This window comes from Rhinopithecus roxellana, chromosome 11 (assembly GCF_007565055.1).
Source record: "Rhinopithecus roxellana isolate Shanxi Qingling chromosome 11, ASM756505v1, whole genome shotgun sequence".
NCBI classification, from domain to species: Eukaryota; Metazoa; Chordata; class Mammalia; order Primates; family Cercopithecidae; genus Rhinopithecus; species Rhinopithecus roxellana.
In genome coordinates this window covers 62,895,336-62,918,659 of record NC_044559.1, presented here as the reverse complement: position 1 = coordinate 62,918,659, position 23,324 = coordinate 62,895,336, and the positions used below count along the sequence as shown (strand labels likewise).

At 37.0% G+C, this 23,324-nt stretch overlaps 1 protein-coding gene across 2 annotated transcripts in view; it reads left to right on the top strand.

The window, feature by feature from the left end:
* RNLS (renalase, FAD dependent amine oxidase) overlaps positions 1-22,683 on the top strand; it is a 306,853-nt gene extending 284,170 nt beyond the window's left edge. The window contains exon 7 of one of the 2 annotated variants that reach the window (XM_010379623.2): positions 21,491-22,683. In XM_010379623.2, coding sequence (XP_010377925.1) covers positions 21,491-21,562 — 72 coding nt within the window. In that variant the 3' untranslated portion in view covers positions 21,563-22,683. Of the gene's footprint in view, positions 1-11,022; positions 11,569-21,490 lie in introns of those variants that run through there. The other variant, XM_010379622.2, reaches the window with a different exon arrangement.
* Positions 22,684-23,324: the final 641 nt, after the last annotated feature.

Genomic DNA, 23,324 nt, shown 5'->3' with positions numbered 1-23,324 from the left:
TCTGGGTCATCAAGAAGAATAAATAGGGAATGGGAGAAGAAATGCAGAAAAATTGAGTCTGTGGGAAATTGACCAGCTGTCAACCTACAGAGGGGGAAGAGGTAGTAGTGAGGCCCAGTTCAGGAGGAAAAGTGATTTTCAGTTTATCTCTGGACTCACCATGGAAAGCATTTTCAGTCCTTTGCATCCTAGAATCCCAAGCAGTTGGATCCTTTGAGAAATTGTGGCAGAGCATTTATATTTAGATGAAAACAAAAGAATTCCAAATCTGTTAAATCAGTTTACAGAAAGGAGCTGGTTTTTGTACCCTCACACTTTTCATAGTGCTCAGCAACTACTGGGAAGAAAACATATTTGAAGAATCAATGAATGAATACACTAAAACTTGCTGAAGAGCAGAACAATTTTCTATTAAATTAAAAACTCTAAAGGAGAATGTAATATGACTATTGTTCTGGCCATTATTACTTCAGTAGTACTAGAGAAAACCGTATTTCATTCTTTATTGTGTGCTTGTTCTGAACAAGTCCTCATCAAAAGAGTTTGCTCCAGTATTTTCAGGGTTTTAAAAGATAGAAGAGATCTAAACAGTCAATCTAGACCTCAACAATTGAATATACAATTTCAGCAAAGGATGTCCTTTGCAGTTTGAGCCCACTAAAGCTACTACATGGATCATATAATTGATTTGTGGCACATTCTGACTGCATCTACCCAATGGTTTATTAAAATAGAATAGACAAATGCCAATAAAATGAAAAGCTCCACTGAGAATTGACCAAACCACATTGCTTTCTTCACACCTAGGGTATTCCAACCAATAGTAATTTTATAGCAGCTCTCTGTAGTACCAGATACAGAGCTCTGTAATCAGGAGTCCACAATACAAGTAAGCCTTTCTCTAAAGCACAACAAAAAAACGAGTTTATGAAATCACCATTAAATATAATAGAACACTGGAGAGATGAGTAGAACAGAGGAAAGATGAAATGATGAACACAACACATAAGAACCAATTAAAAATGTACCATCTCTGCAGGAAAGCACCCATGTGTTGATAAAGCTCTTTATCAATATTAAGTACCGTAGCATAAGATGATTAGAACTGAGAGCCTCAAAAATCTGTGGCCAAAAGAGGTTCAATTATCAAAGAAAGATACCTAAAAATAGATTAAACGATATAATCAGCTCCCCAATTTATCATTATTATCCCAGTTTGGAGTATCACTTATCTTTAGTAAGATGCAGTGTATGGTTAAGAAATAATCTTAATCCTCACTTCTCTTAATAATATAACACATGTATTTCATATGTGTATGATTTCTACTTTGCTACAAAAATCTGAACATAGAGAATCAACTGTTTTAAGAAAGAATTTTTAAAATTAAATCAGAATAGGTGTTGTGCTGGGCAATTCAGTTGCTCAGGAACTGGGATAGAGTGGTGAGGGGTTAAGTGTGACAAAATAGGTGGTTAATAGCATGGTTATTTGGAGGGTGGGGGTGGGAAAGCAAAATTTAGAGACTCAGAAACTAAAGAAAATTATTTTCATAGAGAAAAAAATTCCACCACCTTTAGAGACCATTTGAACACTGAGAATATAAAAATTTCAAAACTTTGAATTAGCTTTTTTGTTGGCCTGTGTTGATTTATTCTTTGAGCAAATATTTGTTCAATGCCAGTCATATACAGTGGAGTAATAGATACCAGAAATACAAAGATAAGTAAGACACAGCCCCTGTAGCTTGCTATTTTAAGGACTCAAAAGGCTTTTAAACATCAAACATCTCTTACCAAATTGCATTTTGGTTAGTTGTGTGTAGAGGAATTAACAACATTTTGTTGGATTTTCGTCAAACCCCAAAAGGATTTTTTAAAAATAGGAGAACATTAAGGATAAATACACCCCTAATAGAAGTAGAAACATTACATTTTAAATTTGACCAATAGAAAATATTTTGTGTATAAATTTTAAAAAAAAACAAAAAAAACCTGTTTTCAACTTTCATGTCCCAGCCCTTCCTTTCTTATATTATGGAACTTTACTCAGTGGCTAATAGTATTGTTCCACTGTAGCAGCAGCACTGAAGTTATATCTTTTTCAGAGTGCCTGGACTAGTTTCCTATATGCAAATAGGTAAACAGCCATTTCCATTGACATCAGAATAAGTTCTGGTCTCTCCTTCATTTATTGACACTTCTCCCTGTGTGTGTAAACAGGCATGTGATCAATGCTATAATCAATGCCTTGGGAATATGGTAAGATTAGGGAGATACATACAGAGAATCAACATGAACCACATTCACTCTCTAGGCCACATGTAATTTGAATTTATTCCACATTTGATTAAGTCATTTTCCCCCAATCCCTATCTTCCTCCAACCCTTAGATGGTTACTACCTAAATATTTAACCATGGGCGAACAAACGAACCATGTGTTCCTATAGATTCTAGTTCTATCTAGAGTAATATTTGTATAAAAAAGAGATTATGCAGATTTCTGGGAAATACATTTTATACAAGATTTCATTCCATTTTTAAAAATTACTCATCAACTTACCAAACCCAAACTCAAGTTATCCAGTGATAATGGAAATTACTGATGGTTTTTCAAAGCTCACGTTAGCTCCTCCCTAGCCACCATCCCTCCCTTTCATGGAAAACATTCTTCAGACTGACGGAGACTCTGCTTTAAGCCCTGTCAAGCCTTACCCCAGAGCAGTGGTTCCAAGCATTTTTTTCTTTATTTTCGTGGACCAGTAAAACCCCTCTAAACGTTTTGGGAGCTAAGATAATATTGTTATCTTTTAATTCTTCAACTAAAAATTTAAAAGGCAAAAACACAGCTACAAGAATTTAAACAAAAGAATAACCCAAAAAATAAAGTTATAACCTCATAACAGATATATATATATATATATATATAAAATGTGCTTAGCTCCATGAAAACACTCAGAATTCTTACTTTTTTTTCATCTTGCCACAGATTGCCTTTTGGGAAAAACTACCTTTGTGCTTTGCATAGATAGGGGCTATCAAGGAACAAGTTAACCAAATATTCAATTTCTGCTGTTTATGTACCATGGCATGGGCTTAGGTTTACACTGGCAGCAGAATAGAGAAATGCAAGGAAGTGAGAAAATATATGAATCAGCTCCATACCATTTTAGCCTTCATAGATATTTATTATTGCCAGTGTGGTCAATACCTCACACACGCAACGAGCAGGGGAAATGCCAAGGCGAGAAGATTATTACTCGAAGATTCCCCCAGTCAAGTTAGTGTGCATCCAGTAAACAACAATATTTCTCTGAATTCAGGAACAATTTAAGTAAAAAGTCACTGTCAGACATTGGAGTGGATGAAAAAAAATTTTTTTGTTTTTTGTTTTTTGTTTTGAGACAGAGTCTCACTCTGTTGCCAGGCTGGAGTGCAATGGCACAATCTCAGCTCACTGCAACCTCCGACTCTCTCGTTCAAGCCATTCTCCTGCCTCAACCTCCCAAGTAGCTGGGATTACAGGCACGTGCCACCATGCCCTGCTAATTTTTGTATTTTTTTTTCTTTTTTTTTCTCTTTTTCTTTTTTTTAGTAGAGACGGGGTTTCACCATGTTGGCCAGAATGGTCTCAATCTCCTGACCTCATGATCCACCTGTCTCAGCCTCCCAAAGTGCTGGGATTACAGGTCTGAGCCACTGCGCTCGGCCGAAAATTGTTATTAAAAGATGCAGTGTGAGTATCAAAATACAAGTGATGGCTTAGATATCTCCATCTGCTGTCAAGGCTTATGCATACCCAAAGCTTATTAAAGTGACCTGCAGGAAGGTAATGTAACATAAGAAAGTGGTAAAATTATCTACAGTCTTTGCAACTAGGGTTTTTGTGCGTGTTGTTTTTTTTTTTTTTTTTTTTTTTAATGTGAATTACCTTGTATGCAGTTGAGAAATAAGAGAGATCAATATCAGGAGACTCATATTGGTTTCAAACTCATTTATATTTTGAAGTAATTGGAGTAACTTTTCTTATGGGCAAACATAAAGCCTTGCTAAATATGAACGTCTCAGGAATAAAAACTTAAAATCTACAAACGTGCTTTCCTTTAGTGCAAATAGTGGCTGTTCCAATGGCTCAAAGAACTGCTGGTTTTCTACCACGTTAAGCTCTTCAGCAAAAGTGGAAGTCCAGATGGTGAAACCACAAAGATATTTCCCCTATATTAACGTGACAGACTGATGAAAAAGGCAGATGAAATATGATCCTAGATCATACTTTCAATTTAGCTCAAAATGGTCTACTTTAGAAGCAACTGTCCTCCAAGACCCATATCTCAAAGGAGAAACACAAGCCCCAGGATCTAGGCTGCAAAGAGTGTACCACTGTAGCTAGACGCAGAGGCTGGGAGAATGTTAACTGTACTAGCCACTTTACTATGATGTTTATTGGTTTTGTTAGTGCTTGGCTCAAAGTTCCATAGGCTTTGAGTCATCTGCCCCCAACTCTGTTTTTTCCACAAGCCCTGATATTTTTAGCATACAATTTTGTAGAACTATGGTTGTAGCTAAAACGCCTGTAGTTTATTTTCACACAGCAGCCGAAGCACCTGTGTGGCCCAGAGAAGGGTAGTGTCCTGGACAGGGGTCTTAGAAGGTTATTAGAAGGAATTGTAATTGGATTTGCAGCAGCATCTAGAGGAAATAGCTCCTGATGTGATCTGTTTCTTGGCATTGAAGTGTCTCTGTTTGGAGAAAGGCAATGCATCAAGCTATTGTAACTTAATGGGAAAGGAGAGAAAGAAACAGTAAAGAATATTTAGTTCCCTTATTTCTAATTATGTGTTTCTTCTGTAATCTTCTAATCCAGGGTTGGTATATAGAATTCCTCTCAAGTGCCAGCTCCAATTGACTGGTGGTGGCTGCCTGAGGCACCGAAGGGAGAAAGATGCCGAGGCCCTGCTGGGCTTCCTGGAAAGACTGCCACGATTGATCAGTGATGTCTGTCAGGAGTTGCTGCACCTGTGTCACCCCCATAATCTATGATACAGTTGGGGAAATTTGCCCAGCAAGATGAATGCTCTGGGAAGACAACCAGACTTGGTTCTGGAATTGGTACATTTACCTTTGAAAATGAACAAATGGATTCTTAGATAACCAGTATATCTCTGTCAGTTTCACCTGAGGCTGCTCATTTGGGTGAGCTGAGAAAATGGAGTGTTTAAACCAGCAATGCTAAAGACATTAGAAGTCCTAACACCAACAATGCTACTTAACTGAAAAAGCACTGCTTAAAGGATCCTACCATTCATTATCTTTTGACTTGTTGTGCATTGAGAAACTGTGGAGTATTTACCATCCCTCTCCCATCACCCTACTTAATACTTGCCATATTTCTTCAACTATAAGATACCATCCCATCAGTGTACACCAGGAGACAGTCAAGATGTAGTTTTCACATGTGTGAACTTGGTTATTTCTGGTGCTCTTGGAGTGGGCAGCTGTAACTTCTTGATATTTAAACTAACAAATTATTTAAGAACAATTTGAGGAAAGAATATGAGGTCTCATTGCTGTCTGAAAACCTTTCTTTCCCAACGAAGAGAAAAAAGCGTAATCCATACTTGCAGAACAATGTCAGCAGCTCAGAAGAAAACCCTAGAAAAAATAATTCAGTGGAACATCCTTGTAAGAAATGCCACATTGCCAGTGTTTTAGACAGCACAGAGGACAGACTGCATAGGGAAGTGCATGGATATCAGACATCAGCATGTCTGAGTTAAAGAGTGGTTCAGAGAAGTCCATCTCTAAATGTGAACCTTTAGAAGGGCTTAACCAATGTATTTCTCTTTTATTTCCTTTTTATGTTTGCAAAAGATACACGTAGATAAATCCGAAAGAACTTTTCTATTAAGTATAAAATAAACTTTTGTGTCATGTTGACACCATTTTTCTTTCTCATTGGTACATAAAATATTGTTGTGTTTTATGGTGCCTTAAATTCAACGAAATGTGGTATAATTTGCATTCATGGTATAAGTTAGGAAACGTAGCAGCAAAAACTTGATTATTCATTGTCCAGGCTCCCTGATCACATTAGTTGCACATCTAGAATTAGAATTTATAAAACCTTAATTCTTGCCTACCCTCTTGAGTGTCACCTGTTGCCATATTTCAGAAAGGTTTGTTTAAGTAACCAAATTATGGGCTGGATGGCTGAATAGGTCAGCCTAAAATAAAGCCACTCTATAGGCCAAACAAATGACTGTTCTCTATGGGTAAATGTTTCCTAGTCCAAGGACGCACTGTAGCTTTAGCATAGATATGAAAGGAAGAATGGACATTATTTGAATTATTTTGCTAATAATCAACTGTCATTTTGATAAAAAATACTTAGCCTGCTTGTCTGCCTACCTCTTTCTTTTCATCTTTAATTTCATTTTCACACCAAAAGCACTTTTTTGTGTGAACTTTTACAATTAGTAATCATGATACAAAGAAACTATTAGGCTGAACCGTATACAAATTGACAATATTTTACCATTTTTGACCTACAGAATCAGCAAGTTTATGTGGTTCAACTTAATACATGACAGGAGACAGTCATTAAAGCAGTGCACGGTCTGAGGCCAGAGGACACCCCTTCATTCATCATTATTAAGAGTCTTCTAAATACAATAGTTCCTCCATTTGAGCTTCTCCTCAGCTATATGGGGAGCCTCTGAATAACACTTTTTGTGTAGGTTTTCTGTCAAGACCTTCATTTGATCAACTGTGTACAATATCTTTTAACTCAATAAACATTTATTGCACACTTTCATATGGTCCGGGCACTGTTCTCAGCCTTGGATACAAAGATCAGTGAGTCAGAGTCCCTATTCTTAGAAGCTTGCAGTCTAGGAGGAGAGGAGACAGGCATGGACATCATTACAGTGCAAAATAGCAAGTAATATAATAGATAGAAATAACATGCTGAAAAGGCACTGACCCTGCCTGGCTGAGCAAGAATGCCTCAGAGCAGGTGATGTTTATACTGAGTCTTGAAGGATGAGCAATTTACTTGTCAGCAAAGAGGAGGATGATGCAACACCACCCAGCAAAATGGTTTGTTCCAAGCCACAAAAGTACAAGAATAAGAGCCTGAGTTTGAGTATAGATAGGACAAAGGCAAGAGAAGGGACAAGGACAAGGGTGACAAAGGTGAGAGAAGTGGCACGAGGTGAGATTTGAATGAAAGTAAGATCCTGGTTATGAAGAGCTCTCCATATGGGGCTTAGGTGTTTGCATTTTATATAACAAAACACATTGACATGGGTTTTAATTGCTTAGAAATAAAACCACTTCTTCAGCTTTATTTGTATACCCAGTCCAATTATCGCCTAAGTTTATAGAAACATTGCATTTGCTACTCTACAGCAGGCAAGAGTTCTTTCTGACCATCCCTGGCACACATGTGAGCCAAAGCAACCTGGATTTGCAAGGGGTTGTTTCAGCCCTGACATCTCTCTTAAACATAGTCATTGAGCTGTGGTTCCTCGCTGTGGCTGAAAGCATAGCCAAAGGCTGCATTATTGTGAGATTGTGGCTTTGACAATTACGTGCTCCTCCACTGCAGGGCTCTTACTTTACATGGGTGAAGGAGCTTGCCAATACACGCTCCATGTTTTCGTATTTTCCCCGTTGGGTAATTGCAAAATGGGTGATTCCACCTAAATACAGTGAGATTGATTTCATCCAAACTGCCGACTGGCTAATCATTGGCCCAGTTTTCCAGCCATGTGATCTGGCATCTGCGTTTTACCACTCATCAAATTAAATTACACAGCACCAATAAATTACCAGCTCATGACCGGGCAAAACCCTTTTCCTTAAACTCCTTCCTGGTTAATACTTGTGCAATGTTTAATAGTGCCACAGTTTATCTATACAGGGATGTCAACAGGAATGTATCAAAATTTTACCACAAATGGAGATTTATGTATGTGCAAATTATACATAGACACACACATATATGTATAGATATGAATATGTATGAATGCGTTATTCTATTGATGTGAATTTTCCAGATGCCTAAAGCTAAGTCAAAAATTAAATCTAAGTTAAAACAAAAATCAAAAATTGTTGTTTTGTTTTACTTAATCGAGTCTTTATGGAAATATTTCTGAAAGTGCTGGAAATGTAAGTTCTGGAGTCAGCCTGCTCTGTTCGAATCCCTGTTCCTTTATCTACTGACTTTCCGTCTTTGGGCAAGTAGTAATCTTTCTGAGCCTCAACTTTCTTATGTATAAAATAAGAACAATAGTAACCACCTCATAGGGTTGCTATGTGAATTAAATGAGGTATGCATATACAACATTTGATAGGCAGTGGATGTTCAAGAAATGCTAGCAATGAATACTTTATGCATATTAAAATTGCTTCTTGAAAGCTGGGGCCATCATGGTGAACATTAATGATTGTAAGACAGCTAATAACTGATGCCCTCAGCTCCTATTAGGAGCCAGAAAGTTATTTGCCCCTCCATTAAATTGACCCAGACTGCCAGGATTCTTTCCAGTCTTGTCTGGGTTTTGAGTTTTTATATAGCATCCCAACATGGTTTCACTCTGTGGCCCCATCCGAATCTCATCTTGAACTGTAATCCCCATAATCCACATGTGTTGAGGGAGGGACCTGGTGGGAGGTGATTGCATCATGTCGGCAGTTTCCCCCATTCTGTTCTCATGATAGTGAGTGAGTTTTCATGAGATCTGGCAATTTTATAAGTGTTTGACAGTTCCTTCTTCACACGCTCTCTCTCTTGCCTGCCGCCATGTAAGACGTGCCTGCTTCCTCTTATGCCATGATTATAAGTTTCTCGAGGCCTCCTCAGCCATTTGGAACTGTGAGTCAATTAAACCTCTTCTCTTTATAAATTACCCAGTCTCAGGGAAATTCTTAATGGCAGTGTGAGAATGAACTAATACATATCCCTTGCTATTAGACTATGGGTTATCACATTCTGAAATCACTAATATCTAGGATCCTAGCCATTTTCTTCCTCCTATAGTGTTTTACTGACAAATTAAATAATCCAACTTGATAAAATTCTATCTAAAGCAGGTTAAAAGCTCTAATTGAATAACCAAGTCTGCACTTCAGTGACTGCACTATGTACTGCCTATTTTAGCCACTCAAAGATCTTGTCTGCTGATTTCAAGATTATCAGTTATGTTTATGATAAATGATGTTGCTGTAAGAGACCGCCAGAAAAGTGAGAGGATGCTCTTAATATTTCATGTTTATATCTGATTGACACAGGTCTACAGAGGCCCATGTCTTTAGAGGTTCAACAGGGAAATAATAGTACCATCCCTATTTAAAAAGCAAATATAACATATACATAAAAAATATCTATGGCAAAGTTTTTCTCCTTTAAGAAAACTGTAGGCTCTGTAAGCAAGGCATGGTGGCTTATGCCTATAATCTCAACACTTTGGGGAGCCAAGACAGGAGAATAGCTTGAGACCAGGAGTTGAAGACCACCCTGGACAACATAGTGAGACCCCATCTCTAAAAAAATTTTTTTTAATTAGCCAGGCGTGGTGGTGTGCATTTACAGTCCTAGCTACCAGGAAGCTAAGGCAGGAGAATCTCTTGGCCCAGGAGTTCAAGAGTACAGTGAGCTATGATCATGCCACAGCACTTCAGCCTAGACAACAGAGCAAGACCCTATCTCTAGAAGAAAAAAAAAACTGTAAGGGAATATACGACTCAGCCTATCTAGAACAAAGATCTCAGCACCGTAATTTAAATAGCATTTATTATATTTCTTGATTTTTTTTCCTGATTTTCAAATAAGTAAATCCTCATGGGCCTTACTCTATTACTGTCCATGAAAACAATGTATAGGAGAGACCAGAACTGTCATATTGTCATCCATGTGAAGGGAGCCCCCTAAAGTTGTACAGTGAAGCAGTCCCAAGCGAGATGGCCATTACAACAAGTTTTCATATTCTGGTTTTTTAGAGGGTTTTTGGTGCTTCAGTGGGCAAGTCATCTCAGTGTCCAACATAACTACATTCACCTCCCACTCATTCTCCTTACTGCAAATGCTTATTAGCCATCATCCATCCAAATTTTGAGAATATTTTCTCCAGAAAACAATCTCTGTGCCTTTTTTCATACATTCAGATATGAAAATAAAAAGCTGTTAAAAAAGACTGCTTTGGGGTCAGTCTTCCTCTCAGGACTGAAAGTTCCTTAAGGACAAGGTTGTGAAATTTTAAAATTCTCCTGCTCCAGTGCTCAGCGTGGGGCCTGGGCCAGAACAGCACCCAGGAAATATGTGAGGAAGAAAGAACCATGGGGTGAGAAGTGGTGGAGAGAAACTGAAGAAGGATGTCTTGGTCAATTTGGGCCACTGTAGCAAAATACCATAGACTGGGTGGCTAATAAACAGAAATGGCTTTCTCACAGTTCTGAGGTCTGGGAGGTGCAAGATCAAGGCACTGGCAGATCCAGTGTCTGGTGAGAGCCCCCTTTCTCATAGATGGCACCTCTGGCTGTGTCCTCACATGGTGGAAAGGACCAACAAGCTTCCTTGGGCCTGTTTGATAAGGAGCACTAATTCCATTCATGAGGACTTTGCCCATGACCTAATCACCTCCCCAAATGCCCCACCTTCTAATACCATCACCTCGGGTTAGGACTTCAACATATGAATTTGAGGGAGATAAACATTCAGACCATAGGCCCTACTAATTTTGAAGTTCAACCCACTTCTGATTATCTTATCTAATAACTGGAAATTTAAACATTTATGAATATAAATATAAACACTTGAACTGGGGTTCAGGAGAGTTTAGTGAGTCTTGGTTTGTTTTTTATTTCTTGTGTGTGCATTTTTTGTTTGTTTGTTTGTTTTTTCTGGTGCTTCTTGTGAGAAATCTTGATTTCTCCAGGTAGACTAGCCTTTTCCAGGTGGGTGTTGCCATGACAGCACAATAGAGCGCAGAATGTCAATTGCAGTCTTCTTTTTACTTTTCCAGGTTACAAATGCTGCTGCCAACTGTCCTGGCCAAATGACTCTGCATCACAAACCTTTCCTTGCATGTGGAGGAGATGGATTTACTCAGTCCAACTTTGATGGCTGCATCACTTCTGCCCTATGTGTTCTGGAAGCTTTAAAGAATTATATTTAGTGCTTATATCCTTATTCTCTACATGTACACTGGGTTTTTATTTTCACAATTTTCTGTTATTGATTATTTTGTTTTCTATTTTGTTAAGAAAAATTACTGGAAAATTGTTCTTCACTTATTGTCATTTTTCATGTGGAGTATAAAATCAATTTTGTAATTTTGATAGTTACAACCCATGCTAGAATGGAAATTCCTCACACCTTGCACCTTCCCTACTTTTCTGAATTGCTATAGCTACTCCTTGTTGGAGGAAAAGTGGTACTTAAAAAATAACAAACGACTCTCTCAAAAAAATTACATTAAATCACGATAACAGTTTATGTGCCAAAAACTTGATTATCCTTATGAAAATTTCAATTCTGAATAAAGAATAATCACATTATCAAGGCCCCATCTTAAGTCTTCAGATGTGTCCTTGAATCAATATTTTTGCAAATTATACGAAACAAGATTTTTCCAAAATGTGGGTAACAGAGTATAATTCTTATTTCTCATTTATCCCCCAAGTTATTAAGTGATCCTGAATTGTAGGTCATATATGTCATCATCTTAGCATGGAGGGCAACTTGACTGACAAAGAGACCTTCCTTCAGATTTTCAGAAAATAATAAGATTCCAGTTGATTTTCCCAGCCACACAGTACTTTTTAACTTTAAAACAAATCCCAGTCCTAATATGAAAGATAAAAATTAAATAGAAACTGAGAGAGAAAATATATCGATCCTTACCTTTTGCTATCTTTTATGGCTGGTGCTGGTACTTTATGGGCTCTGCAGTATGTGCTGTGGCATTTAGACTGTGTCAAGTTTAATGAATTTAACACAACAAAAAATTTACTGAACCATAAAATAGATGCACTTAAAATAGTTCAATATTTGCCAAGTTGGTGGTTCAGCATATCACCCACATGCTTCAGTGACCTGACCCCATGACTTGCTAGCTGGAGAGAAATCAATCTCCAGCCTTCCAAACCAGCTACCTGTTGCTAATTTGGAAAGCAAAATAATGAGTTCTATTCCAGCGTTTTGAAAGGGGAAAAATTATTGCAGCCTCTCAAACTAACAAAAGTTCAACAAAAGACTTCTTACTCTTATAGTGTTTAAAGTTTCACACTTACATGTCCACTGTCATACATATACATACACAGGCACAGGCAGAACTTGCTTCTATGGCTGCAAAGTGGGTTTTATGACCATATAGCATATTATTGTATGTTTCCTCTTAGCAATAAATTGGTGAAAAACTTAAATGCCAACATGTGATTAATGTCACTTATTTTGAAAGCAGGGAGAGGAAGAAGGAAATTTGTAGCCTCTAAGAAATGATGAAAAAGAGTGACTTTTTGTTATTTTGGCCCATATTTGACTAACGTTTGTCTTTATTTATATTTTCAAAATTTTAAATGTAGGGATACATATATAGGTTTGTTATATAGGTAAACTTGTGTCACAGGGATTTGTTGTACAGATTATTTTGTCACCCAGGAGTTAAGCCTAATACCCATTTGTTATTTTTCCTGATCCTCTCCTCCCTCCCACCCTGTACTCTCAGGTAGGCCCCACTTTCTGTTGTCCCCTCTGTGTGTCCATATGTTCTTATCATTTAGCTCCCTTTTGTAAGTGAGAACATGTGGTATTTGGTTTTATGTTCCCACATTAGTTTGCTAAAGATAATGGCCTCCAGCTCCACCCATGTTCCTGCCAAGGACATGATCTCATTCTTTTTTATGGGTGCATAATATTCCATGGTATGTATGTACCACATTTTCCTTTTCCATATTCTACCATATTTACCCTTAAAATATGGTAGAAAGTTCATTCAAATTAACTATTTTGTTTTTAACAAATATAATTCTAGAGCCATTTGACTGAAAGCACCCTGAGCCTTTAAAAACAATGCTATATTTATTTTATGAATTTATGTCCTCCAAAGGAGGGGGGGGGAAAGGATTTGTAAAGCTGGGATGGGTTGCTTGAAGAGGGTACTCCTCTAAGCCATTACTAATGACTTTTAATATCTATTCTTTCTAATTCTTCATGTTTTTATAAGACTATGGCAATATGAGGAAAAACCCTACTTAATATGTAGATCATTGTTACTTTGCTATTTTCATTATTTTGAAAACTTATTTTACATTTAGATTTTCTTTCACTTCTTCCCCATTAGAAATGAAATGGTAGAAATATCTCCTCCTGGAAGCCATCCCAGAGGGCCATAAAATTCAGCTGGCCAGGATCCTCTGAGAGACACAGGGCTACGATATCAAACTCCCCTGGGAGATCGGAGTCAGCACCAGGTAGAACAGTGACCAAGGTGTATGTATGCTAGCCCCACGGGGCCACACATCATCACAGTATTTCCAAACAAGAACTTTTATTAATCAAGCCAGCCAAGGAAAGCTGTTCTGTTTTGAAAGGAGCGTATTCAAGTGAGAAACGGCGTGAGCAGTGGGGTGATTTAATACTTGTTAGCTGATAAATATAGCCTTTGCCAGAATAAAACTTTATGATGCAGTGTTGAAAAGCTTAATTACTAAACTGTCTATGCACGTCTTGCTCAGGCAGCAAGGGTGACAAATTATAGCAGTGAAATAGTATTTTTCACCTTTGGCATTTCTGAAGGAGAAAAGTATGTCTAAAAACATTGAGAAAGCAGCAATAATCCCAGACCAGATATTACTGGGGGAGGGTGGGGGGAGGAAGACACTTCATTGAGTCACCAAGACTTCTGTGCAAAATGCCATGGTCCCCACCCCCCGCCTACCCACTACCTTGTTAACTGAAGAGAACAGGGTCAATTTTACATTTTTCTGGCATTTTTTACTCATCCAAGTGTGTCTCTTTGTGTGTGTGTGTGTGTGTGTGTGTGTATTTTCACTTTTCATCCTTCTAACACCTCTGTGAAATAAGCAGAGCAGAGAATTCTTATTTACATTTTACAAATGAGGAAACCAAGGCACAGAACTTGGCCAACCAAGGTCATGTAATGATATTCCAGGACAAGAGCCCAAGCCCCTCATGACCCGTTTCTATTTACAGGCACCATGCTGCTGCCAGATGAACATGATAATTAAAACTGAACTGAAATATTAGTTGGGGGTACAGTCCGCCCCATGTGGTCTTCTTATTGATGTTTCATTTCAGAGAGTTAACACTAATCCTGATGTGATATATACAGGAGTCTAATATGGGATAAAGTCTCCATAAGTACTGGCTAAGTGATTTATACTCCTGTTACTTTCATTTGCTGGTTTATTTCCTTCTTTGGGGGGTACTTGCTGTGAGAAATAGCTGCATGCTAATGACACTGAATTTCAACCCAGCAGTAGCTGGTTACAGTACAGACTCACTTTCCATCTGATTCCTCTTTGTTTCTTTGTTCCCCTTGTTTTGCTCTCTTCTTTTCTTCCAGTTTCTGCCATTTCTTCCTCCCCTTCTATTTCTTTTTCCTGCCTCTTCTCCTATGCCTACATTCTCAGAAAAAGCTGGAATATGAATGCAATCACCTTATCATTCATAGTATTTGTGCTTCCAGGTTTTAATATATCAGGGTTTTGTTGTGGCTGTTCTTAAAATTTAAAGCTGAAAGCCATCCCAGAGGGATGATCCTGTTTGTTATTCAAGTTGATTGGACAACCCTTATGTTGATTTTTGAAAATGATGCAAGAATTTAAAACTGGCCATAGCTTTCAGGGATCTCAGTGCTAATAAACTAAAATATGACTTGTATGGTTTCTTTACACCAATTCTTTACTTTTCTTGTCACATGGGTGCAAAGCCTGGTACCAGGCTCTCTAGTGGGCACAATGGAATATAATCAGCAATCCCCACCCAGAGATTCTACTTAGGAGAAGACAAGACCCCTGGAGTGGGAGGCAGAGTAGAGGTACATGTTGACACATGTTGACAAGGTCACAGGCAGTGAATAAAATGCTCTAATTCGTGGAGCTAGGGAATCCTAAGAGAAATGTTTCCTTTGGGGAGAAAAGATCCCTGAACAAATACAGAGAAGCCTCAGTCAAATACATCCAGCAATATCCCTCCCCTCCACACCATACCTGGGTCGACCTGGCTGACTTCAGAATCCAAACTGCATATTAGTGTGGTCAGCACAAGTAAGTTCTTACTGTGCAGAAAGCTCAGCAGAACAGAGAAAGAGGTCTCTGGCAGGAGAAAAAAGCCTCAGCAAACATCAGATGATCTGATGCAGGACCAAACTGCTGTATTTCAGTCTGGAATATATTTGTGTTTTAGCCAGTATCATCTGACCAGGTAAACCAAGGAAGGTTGAATGATAATATGATTCATGTTTCCTTCTCAATAGACAGTAATTGTTGTCCACTCAACAGTTCACAGCAGAATCCCACAAAAGAGCCTGCTAAGGAGAACGAATCTCTAAGGGGTTGTAAAAGGCTAGATGAATTATGGAACCCTGTGGAATATCTAAGCTTAGAGAGGTTTGGAAACCATTTAGACCAGTTCTTAACCATCTTGGATATTGAATCTGTTTAAGAAGCTATAGAAAGCTATGGTTCTCCTAAAAATAACAACAAAGACAACTATGCATATGAGCACATAGGATTTGCATGCCATTTAATGCCTGCTCACCAGCTGCTTGTTTTTGTAAATAAAGTTTTATTGGAACACAGCCTCACCCATTCATTTGTGTATTACCTGTGACTGTTTTGCACTACAACAATAGAGGTAAGTGTTTTTGACAGAGACCATATGGCCTGCAAAATCTAAAATAGTTACTATGTGGTCCTTTAAGAAAATGTTTACTGACCCCTGCTTTAGGTTCAACCCCTCCCCCCACACATCTGTCTGTAGACACTCAGGGGTCCAAGGAGAACCTCTAAATCTTAAACCTATCACTTTATGTAAATATGGTCTTATCTTTGATCCACACATCTGGTCCATTGTTCCTTGATCCTATGGCACGTTGTAAATCCCTTAAGGCAAGCCTGTAACTTTGCAGTAAGAACACATCATCTGCAGTTAGATCTGTGCTTTAATCTGAAGTTTGCTCCTCATTGTGTGACCTTGTGCAGTTGAACAATCTCACTTAGCTTCCTTTATCATCGGCAAAATGAGTTAATGATAACTACCTCATAAGATTGTTGTGAGGCTTATGTTTACATAAAACCTTAAGAGAATGCTGGACACACAGTAAGTACTTAATAAATAGTAACAATGATGATGTTGATCATAAAGAGGGGAGGACGAGAGAGGAGAGGAGAGGAAGAGTTTAACCTGGTGCCTCTGAGGCCTCTGTGAAGGCCAATTTCCTCTATATTCACATAGGACACAGGAGAATTGATGATAAGGAGAGTTAGTGGATTGATAGCAAAGCATGAGCGTTAGTAGATTGATAGTAAAACATGGTTAAACCCAGAAGCTTAAAAGCTCTAGGTTGCTTCAAAACCATGAGACAGAATAGCAGTGTCTCCTGGTGACCAGTTCTGGGCCACTTTCTCTTTTCCAGCTACAGTGAGTAAGTAGACAACTTACTTGGGGAAAAGGTGGTTTGCTCTAATGTAGTCCTGGAAAGACACTAGGAAAGGTCATTATCAGGAGTATTGATAGTATAAAATAGAAGCATTCTCTGCAAGAACGTTGTCTTTTCTCTTAGTAACCATTTGTGCTGAATGCAAAGAATTGCACGCTTGAATTGGATTCTGCTGAAGATTAGTGAATCTCCGAAACACTGCAAAAACTAGGGGTGAGTTACTTCACGCTCCTAAGTGTTTGGCTAAGTATGCAGATTCATTTCCTGTCCCTGGCCTTCATGTTAAAGAGTTCAGTTCCTGGTGGGGTCGGTGACATCCTGAATCTGCCACTTACTAGATGTATGATCTTGGTCCAATTTCTTTGTCTCTAAGCCGCAGGGCCCTCGTCTATGCAATGTGGATACAATTTTACCTACTGTAGGATTATTCTGAGGGTTATAGTATGTACATGCAAAGTGTAACCATTGTGTCCTATGTAGAGAAAACACTCCATAAATGCTAGTCATTATTATTACTATTATAATAGTAAAATATGACTTAGGAAAATAATCCCCTTTGATAGCCATCACTGCATCCATAGGTAGCTTTAGATCTAGCTAGGAAGCCACTTCAGTATTTGTAGAGCTCACTGGTGACTGTACTTAAGTGCTACTGTAAGGTTGGCCTCTTCAAAAAGTCTTACTCTTGAATGAATAAATGCTGTCTATGGTTTGTGACTGTGCTCTTTCACAGACTTTTCATGGCACTGTGTTCTCCCCCAGCTGATCTAGTCTCCCCACTCTTGTGATACTTATCCCATGTGTACTTACTTGTTCAATATCTACTTGCTGCCAAAACTGCAATAGCCAAAAAAGCGGGACCTGGCATATAGGAGTTACTCAGTAAATATTTGTTGATCCGAAGAATGAATGAATGAATTTAACTAATTAACTTTTTTTATTCTAACATTAGTAAGTGCCAAAGGAAAATCTTGCTGACACAGAATTATCCCATAGAGCAAAAATGTACTAACCTCGTCCTTAACAGAGGCAATAATTACAACAGTATCTATATTTACTTTATGTGGTTTCTATTCAAAGTCATTAGGTGATTTCAGAAAGTCCTCACTTTATATTACATCTCATTATATTTTGGAAGAGGTGGGGGGAAGGCGGGAGAGTTGCTCTACCATTAGAAATACAGTACTTAAAATGGGCCATCTCTGTGTAGTTGGTGTGTTGTGTATGCACATGTGTGTGCTAGCATGGGAGAGAGGTGGGGAATGGTACTGTCCTTGTGCAAACAATCAATATAGCTACTGTAGCAGTGTATTCTGTTATTGTGATTTTATCACCTACCAATGACATGCAGGCAGGATTATTGACTGACATTCTTATTTTTTCGATACTTTTTAAATTGAATTGCTCTAAAGGTGGCAAGAGTTAGGCCTAGGGTTAGTTGCACCCACTTGTGCAAGACAGTTGCCAACCTCAAACTTGCACCGTATATTTTAACCATTACAATAAGCCATGTTTGTTTGTCCTTTGGAAAATAAACTATTTTCTGTGAACCAAAAGACTGTCAGAAAACTGAATGTTAGTGATACAGAGACCATTGTGGAGAAAAAAAAAAATTGGCAAGTGTCACCTAATTGAAAAACTGAGATGTTCACCATCATGGCTGAACAGCACTCTAAGCAATTAGCTCTATATTACAGGAAAGAACTACAAGAATTTGCCTAGAAGCAGGAAACCCATTAATTATGTGCCTAAAATCAGGAAACCCACTCACTAAATAAACCATTTTAACTATTAATACTAAGAAATGTTAATACTTGAAACAATAAAAACTTTATAATCATTTCAATAGATGCTGAAATTTGTTGACAAATCTGCTGAAATTTGTTAAAAGTTAAATTTGACAAACTTTAATATACATTGCTGCTAAAACATTATGATAAATTCAGAAACAGGGGATACTACCTTAAAGGAATAAGGACTTCTATTTTAAAACTATAACAAACATTACAATTAAGAATAAATCACTAGCACCATCTATTTTAAATTAGGGAGAAGTCAAAGATTCTTACATCAATGTTCTAAAATTTCTAGGGTATGCATTAAGGCATGGAAAATATTTAAGAGGTGTGAATGTTGGGAAACAGAAGACAAAGTGGTTACAAATTGTGTGAATATGATTATACTCCTAGAAAACTCAAGTGCACCAACTTTTAGATTGATGAGAAATAGAGTGGCTGAATTACAAACATTCAAAGGTTAATAACTCTTCTATATGCCAAAATAATCAAAGCAAATATATCTTATATATAATGTTGTTAACAAAAAACAGAATACAAAGGACTATCTTTTATTTTTTTTCTTTTATTATACTTTAAGTTCTAGGGTACATGTGCACAACATAGAGATTTGTTACATAGGTATACATGTGCCATGTTGGTTTGCTGCACCCATCAACTCATCATCCACATTAGGCATTTCTCCCAATGCTTTCCCTCCCCTAACCACCGACCCCCTGGCAGGCCCCCCAGTATGTGATGCTCCCTGCCCTGTGTCCAAGTGTTCTTTCATTGTTCAGTTCCTCCCTATGAGTGAGAACATGAGGTGTTTAGTTTTCTGTCCTTGTGATAGTTTCTGAGAATGATGGTTTCCAGCTTCATCCATGTCCCTGCAAAGGACATGAACTTATCCTTTTTTATGGCTGCATAGTATTCCATAGTGTATATTTGCCACATTTTCTTAATCCAGTCTATCATTGATGAACATTTGGGTTGGTTCCAAATCTTTGCTATTGTGAATAGTGCTGCAATAAATGTACATGTACCTGTGTCTTTATAGTAGCATGATTTATAATCAACAAAGGACTATCTTTAGGATCCAGAATTTATGCAAGGAAATATTTCCAAAATTTTATGGAATGATACTTTGAAACATTTGAATAAGGGAGGATATACCATGTCCCTAGAGGGAAATAGCAAATATTGTGAATTTTTTCCATTATCCCCTGATTAATTTATAGGTTGCACAAAATCACAGTGGGATTTCGTTAACCTGAAAAAAATAATTTTAAGTCCATCTGGAAACAAATTAACAGGTAAAAATAACTAACAAATTTGAGCAAGAAGGTAGTAAGTACCTTCCTGCAAAATGGCACTTTTATCTGCTGTTACGACATATGATAAAATTAGATAAATAAGCAGTTTACTGTTGATTCAGGAATTGATACAAATCAATGGAAATAATAACTATAAGATATAGCCCCTTAATGTGATGACTGAATCAATACAAAACCAATCAATACAAAAGCAATAATTATTTAACAAATAATTTGAGGAAAATTGGCAAGGTATTAGGTTTAGCAAAAAATCAAACTTGATTCTACCATACATTACTATAATTTCCAGATGAATTAAGGGATAAATATAAACAAATGTATAATACATGCCTCCCCAAAAACCATATAGAAGAAAATATAGATAAATATTTAACCTATTTCTAGGTTGCAAAAGAAGTTCTATAAATTAACAAAAGAAATCATAAAGAAACAAGTCTACTTGATTATATTTTAAAGCTCTTAGAAAACAAAACTAAAAGATTACAGACCAGTTAAGAAAAATACATATACAACACTTTATAATAAAAGTGTGTCCTTAAGGTAGAGAAAACAACAGAAGTTAAAATTTTGGCTCAATTTTTTAAGAGTTAAAAATGATACAGATAGAGCTAAAGTCCATCTATTTTATTTTTTGTTTTTTATTATTCATATGTTTTTGGGGTTTTTTTTGTTGTTGTTGTTTTTAGAGACAGTGTCTTGCTCTGTCACCTAAGCTGGAATATAGTGACCTGACCATGGTTCACAGCATCCTCAACTTTCTGGGCTCAAGGGATCCTCCTGCCTCAGCCTCCCAAATAGCTGGGACTACAGGCACACACCCCTACATCTGGCTAATTTTTTTTTTTTTTTTTTTGTACTGATGAGTTACTACTATGTTGCCCAAGTAAGACTCAAACTCCTCCTGTCAAGTGATCTTCTTGCCTCAACCTCCCAAAGTGCTAGGATTACAGATGTGAGCCGTTGTGCCCAGCTTACATGCCTTTTTAATTGTAGTAACACCACCATATTTTCCTACTTTGACATCATATGTATGTATCCATAAATTATGGTAATGTTCGGTGTGTTTTTAATTTTATAGCATATTATATGTATTTAGAACTTTATTCCCCAGTGTTGTATTTTTAGTATTTTTCCATGTCAATATACATAGATATATTCCATTGATTTTTACTACTGTATACTCTTCCATTTTATGAATATATCAGTTTATTTGTCCATTTCCCCATTGATAGACATTAGGTTGCTCCAAATTTTTACTACTGCAACATTGCAATAAATATGTTTGCACATTTCTCTTTTTACCCCTGTGCAAGAGTTTTTATAAGGCAAAATGTTAAAATGTATTAAAACCAAGACCTGCGTTTAAAGGAATATGCTAATTTTTTATAATCTATATGTTTTAAATAATAACTTGAAAATTAACAGAAGACAACAATTATGCAGAGTATTTTAAAGCCAGCTGGTAGAATTTTTTATAACTAAAATAAGTGGGACAAGGTTGGGATAAAGATATAAAATTGGGGGGTCCTGCTCGGTGGCAGTTCCTCAAAAAGTTAGCAAGACCACCTGTAGAGCCAGAACCCTCCCCATTCCAAGTCTATATATGTTCCGTGAAAGCAAAGAACCACTATTAGTGTATCAGAGGCCGTTGTGGTGGGTGGCACTGGGGTTGAAGGCTATTCCTTTGATTTTCAGGTACCAAGTCCTAATATGATTCTAGGATGTGGGAAGAGCCCCTGGATGACGGCCACTGGATTTCCCATATGACTTCCTGGAAATTAGAGCACACAGTCAGGTTTTATTTGATTTTTTTTTTTAAAGGAACCACAGGATACCACTTCACAGCTTTTAGGATAGCTATTATTTAAAAGCAAACCAAAAAGCAAACAGAAGATAAATGTTGGCAAGGATGTGGAGATATTGGATTCCCTTGTGCAGTGCTGGTGGGAATGTAAAATGATGTAGCTACTATGGAAAATGATATAGCAATTTCTTTAAAAATGAAATATAGAATTGTCATATGATCCGCAATTCCACATCTGGATGTGTATCTATCCAAAAGAAGTGAAAGTAGGGACTTGAACTGACATTTGTACACCAATGTTCATAGCAGCTTTATTCACAACAGCCAAAAGGTAGAAGCAATGCCAGTGTCCATGGATAGATGAGTAGATAAATAAAATGTGGTATAAACATACAATGGACTATTATTTAGCCTTAAAAGGGAAGGAAATTCTGATGTGCTGCAATATGGATAAAACATAAAGTCATTATGCAAAGTGAAATAAGCCTATCACAAAAAAAAAATTACATAATTCCACTTATATGAGAAATCTAGAGCAGTCAGCTTCATAGAGACAGAAAATAGAATGGTGGTTGCCAAGGGCTGGGAGAAGGGGGCAATGGAGAGTGAATGTCTAGTGGGTCAGAGTTTTAGTTTGGGAAAGTAAAAAGTTCTGGAGATGGATGATGGTGATGGGTGCTCAACAGTGTGAATGTACTTAATGCCACAGAACTGCACATTTAAATATGGTTAAAATCATCACTTTTATGTTATGTATATTACCACAATAAATAAAGAAGTTGATATTTCTTATACTTACAAAGAGGAGAAGGGCATTTGCAAATCAACAAGAAGCATGAGGCCCCTCTCTCTAGCAGAAAAATAGACTCAATCTATTTCTTTTTCTTTTAACATCCTGTTTAATGGAAACGCCAAAACAAATGGGAAAAAATACACACACACAAATATATATGAACATGTTTTGCCTCATGAGTAATCAAAATGTGTACATATGTATGTTTATGTATGTGCATTTATATTTAAAATCATGTTCTGTCTTATGAGTAAACAAAAAGTATACAAATTCAAAACTATAATGAAATGTAATTTTTAACCTATCAAATTGGCATCTTGTTTTTTTTGAATGACTAAATTCTAATCAGGGATTAAAATGATTGGTAGAAGTAAAAATTTTCACATCTTGTTTGCATAGTAAGTTGGCAATATGTATCAAGTGTTTTTTTAAGCATGTTTTCTAACTAAATAACTTACATCTAGGAATCTGGCTTACAGAAATAATCAAGGATGCAGACAATGGTTTATTTGCAATATGTTTATTTAAGCATTAGTTATGACAGTGGAAAACTGGAAATAACCTAAATCAACACTAATAGGAAATGATTGAATAAATTCTAATAGACCAAAACAGTGGAATTTAATGCAGTCATTTTAAAATGTGGGTTTAAAGCAAATTTTTCTATATGGGATATTTTTTGTGATATAATGTTAAGAACAAACCCACAATATGTAATGCTAAGTCAAGAATACAGAATGCTTTTCATTTCTAAAAAACATCAAGTGAGTATAACATGCATTTATGTGTGTACATATATTAAGACCAAAAGAAATACTCAAGGTCTTTAAGATGGTGGGATTTTGAAAATTTTTCATTTGTTTCTTTATATTTTTTCTGTATTTGTACAATGAGCAGTCAGGTAGCCAATTGGCCTTGTGTTGAGGTGCTCC